The 4065-nt window shown below is 37.2% G+C and overlaps 1 protein-coding gene across 1 annotated transcript in view; it reads right to left on the bottom strand.

Moving 5' to 3' along the window:
• Positions 1–2803, bottom strand: part of LOC117123268 (major facilitator superfamily domain-containing protein 8-like) — a 6978-nt gene extending 4175 nt beyond the window's left edge. The window contains exons 1-2 of the mRNA XM_033269162.1: positions 2612–2803; positions 557–577 (exon numbers count right to left, since the gene is read on the bottom strand). Coding sequence (XP_033125053.1) covers positions 557–577; positions 2612–2796 — 206 coding nt within the window. The 5' untranslated portion in view covers positions 2797–2803. The remainder of the gene's footprint in view (positions 1–556; positions 578–2611) is intronic.
• Between the last annotated feature and the right edge of the window lie 1262 nt (positions 2804–4065).

Genomic DNA, 4065 nt, shown 5'->3' with positions numbered 1-4065 from the left:
GCAATTCCGTATTATATTTATAAATCTTTATAACGTTATACAAAAATTAGATTTTTCTTAAAAATTGAAATTTTGCCGGGAATGGGGCTTTAAGTGACGTTAGCTTTTAGTAACGTCAGCAGAAAGCTTCCTAATAATTATAGCAGGCCTAGGTCGCCTTATGTACCAGTTCTCTCTCTAAATGAAGACCTCCTCCAATGAAAGACCACTGTGGTCCCAAATTGATAATGTCAATAATCTTATTGTAATTAGAGACCAAAGTTGCTAAAGACTATGGCAACCCCGGTTTCAGACGTGGTCTTTAATTAGAGGGAGAATTGTATCTTTACGAAGACTTAGGCCTACAAAACAACAAAATATGCAATCTTTCTCGCCATTCTGCTACTGTCATTCGATAAAATTATATTAAATTTACAGAACTGCAGATACAGCCTGCATGACATGTGATTGTCTGATGATAACATGATTGAATTTTAAATAGGGCCTAATGTTCTATCGTATCACAAAAATAAAGTGAAATATGTGTTGGAAAGCGAATGCAATCAATTTAACTTACTTTCTTTTCTCCTTTATTTCACTGATGACGTCAGATAAAGCCACAGATTCGTAAAAAAATGAAATTAAATAAAATTTCATATTAGAAAATAGAATTCTCATTAATTCTTATAAAAATTTACAGTATGAATTTAATTTCTGTATTTAGCACAAAAAAAAAAACCAAAAAAAACCCATTTATACTGAGTACATAAACCTGTTTTAGTACTGTATTGTAAAAGAGAGACCAAATTAAAATCGGGCACACACTGAAGCCTAATATGAATGTAAGACATTGTCTATAACATTTACAGTATAAGCAATGTTTCTACATATTTATTACTGGTATTTTAATATCTACAATCCTTTAGGGGTAAATTCTGCTACCAACCACTTAAATGTTCATAGATATTGCCGTCAGTATTATTGGCAGTGCTTTGACGGGAGGTGCTATAGCGGCATCTGCTCCCTGTAACGATAGCGCATCAATACAACAGTAGGCCTAGCCTGAAGCTAGATTTCCATACAGTCGCTACACTGTCGTTACAGTGTTTTCATTGCAAATGTTCCACCATGCGCTGTCCCCATCACATTCGAGAATGTTCTCAATTCAATCGACCAGCCGGTGTCGCCATATTATCTGTGGTAGAATGTAGCGCTTTTATGGAAACCAGGTTTTGCTAAACTCTTTCCTGTTAGTCTATTCTTGATTTTAGAAAGGTTTATGTTCCTTTTTTTGGGGGGGGGGGTATTATACCCCGTTATATGACGTATTCACGTCTTGAATAATAAAAAAAATCGTGATTTGAAAGCGCATATCCAGTGGTATCTTAAGGCCAACTCAGACAGCGTCGGCCGACGCAGCCCGACGCGATTTATCGTCGGGGACAGTCTTTAGCCGTCGTTAGAAATATTAAACACGTTTAATATTCCACGACGCGACTGCTCCCGACGCACACCATCGCGTCTGCGTTCAACTCACACAGACCCGACGCGACAACAAATCGCGTCGGGCTGCGTCGGCCGACGCTGTCTGAGTTGGCCTTTAGGTTAATCGTCATAAACGTATGTTGTGTGAATGTTTGTTTATGTCGTCGATTGCTCTTGATACGGGCATGCGCTGTTCGAACTAAGAATTGGCTTATTAACTTAGACCTATTTAACTATGATAATACTGCATTTATTTGTAGTTAAGCGGAGTCCGTTATATTCATTGCTCAAGATAATCATTCTTTTGATTTAATCGTATCTCGCTCATATTTGACTTAGATAATAAGACTATGTGAAAGTTGATAAACAATATGCAATAGTTTGGCCTAACCTAGTGAACTTTAATCCACAATCCGACACCAATATTCCCTTTCTTATCAGAGCTATATTAGGGCTAAGTGCATGATAACTGTTATGCCTATTACTCTATTCTGTTAACCTACAGTGAATGGGGAATATCAATCTACAGGAGATAACAGGCTATTTTCAGTGGGAACGGAGAGGGGCCCGGTAGAGTGGAGTTAAAGCCCTTGTAGGGGTTTCCTCGCTGCATGTAATTATTAAAAGAGTTTCGGACCATTTTAAGTTGTTTCTGTAAAGCTAATTACCCACGGAGAATTAATAATAGGCCTAATCAATAAAAATATTGATAATAATTAGCTGATTAGCTCTATGACAATATTTAATGTTAATTATTGCAAAAATATTCTAATAATAGTAATATTCACTATAAAAATAACAATTTTAGTAGTCATAATAATTTAAAATAATAATAATCGTTATCAGTATTACTAATTTTATATTAAGGGGTTTGACGCATTGGAATTCTCTTTTTTTTTTTCAACTTCAAGGTTGGGGTTTCAATTTCGCTCATTTCGTCATTGATCAAGTTAACCCAGCAGTATAAATGGGTACCAGAAAATTGCTGGGAGTGGAACAGCATCCCACTCAGGGGGAGCATCAGGGGGTGGGTAAGCTCCAGCACCATTATCCCTAACAGCTCGGCAAGGATAATATCATTATTTGTTATGCTAATTATTATAATTATTTAGAAATTATTGTTATTAATATATGTAAGGTAGTTTACCTTTTCGATAGACCTGTAAAGTCGTCATCCTTATCATGGAGCACCGAGCCATGAGCTGTTCTTGGATCGTAAAGTTCTGTGCCATACGTTAACGGAGATCCTGCATTCTCTAAGTTTTGGTCCAGTCGGCTTGCAGTCCTTGAGCGTGTCTCACTCAGAGTGCTGTGCGTTCGTGGATGAGCCATGCCTGCTTCTATCATTTGGAATAAACAATATATTTATTGCATTAAATAACTGTTGCCTTTGCAATAGAAGTGGCTGCCTTGGGTATTATCTCCGGTTGTGTCTCTCCACCCAGGAGTACAAGTGGGTACCTGGTAGGTTCAAACACAGCCTGCGCCGAACACAGCTGCAACATTATGAAATTCCCGGGCCCCATGGGTCTTGAGTGTGTGTTCCATATGTGCTTGATCCGGGGTAATAATGTAAGCGCATAGATGTCCCTAAAATATGCGCTATATAAGTCGACAATTATTATTACCGTATTATATATAGCCTATATCAACATTTATAGAGTTCATAAATTGTACGGAACACCGTTTATCATAGCACGTTTGTTCAATGCCGTTTAATGATATTTTCGTTTTGGATGATAATAGGGACATTTCACAACCTTACGAAAACGATAACGAATACGTCATCATCATTATAGTCGTTTGTGCCAAAACATTATATGATCGTTGATTCATGTAAAAGGCATGGATGACTTAAGGATGACCTAAGGCATGACCTGAGGCATGGATGACTAGACATTTTGATGGCGTGTCCGTATTAGTTATCGTTTTCGTAAGCTTGCGAAACCTCCCTAATGTATTTTGAATCACGCGTGTGACTGTGTGTTAATCTCTATACAACGCGAATTATGAGCCGTGTCCCCTAAACTGACCCATCCCCTCGGCAAACGGTCAAAGATTAGTCCGTCCGTTTGGGTGCTTCATTGTCGGTGGAAGGCTGAGTGGATCGTCGTTAAGAATAGATGCGCGCGCTCGTCGTGTCGTAGTTGTGAATCGCGTCGGCCTTAACGTCGGTGACGCTAAGCTTGCCTTAATTAACGAAAATGCAATGAACATTGCAAGGAAGATATTATATCTCATATGAGGTTAACGAATTTAATGATAGGATACTATTTAGTTTAATCAGGTTAATTGTTATACACATCTAGATGTGTATAAGAGACAGGTTTGAAATATGTTGTACAAAAAATAAATATAAATGACTGTCAGCCAAAAATAAATAAATAAATAATATATAATAATATCACCAGTCCTCAACTATTTATTTATATTGTTTTCACAGTTTATGGGCCAAGATGTATTGAGTTAATCGTTTTTATATATAGGCCTAAGTATCTTAATCTTCTTACGAACAGAAATTCTTTCACCAACCAACCAATTTCTCCAATCAATGTCAATACAGTAATATGAAAGAGCACTAGTTTACTAACGATATAGACT

The sequence above is a fragment of the Anneissia japonica genome, unplaced genomic scaffold (assembly GCF_011630105.1).
Source record: "Anneissia japonica isolate Jap-2015-1 unplaced genomic scaffold, ASM1163010v1 scaffold288250_len396842_cov205, whole genome shotgun sequence".
Classification (NCBI taxonomy): Eukaryota; Metazoa; Echinodermata; class Crinoidea; order Comatulida; family Comatulidae; genus Anneissia; species Anneissia japonica.
This window is presented reverse-complemented; position numbering and strand designations above follow the sequence as displayed.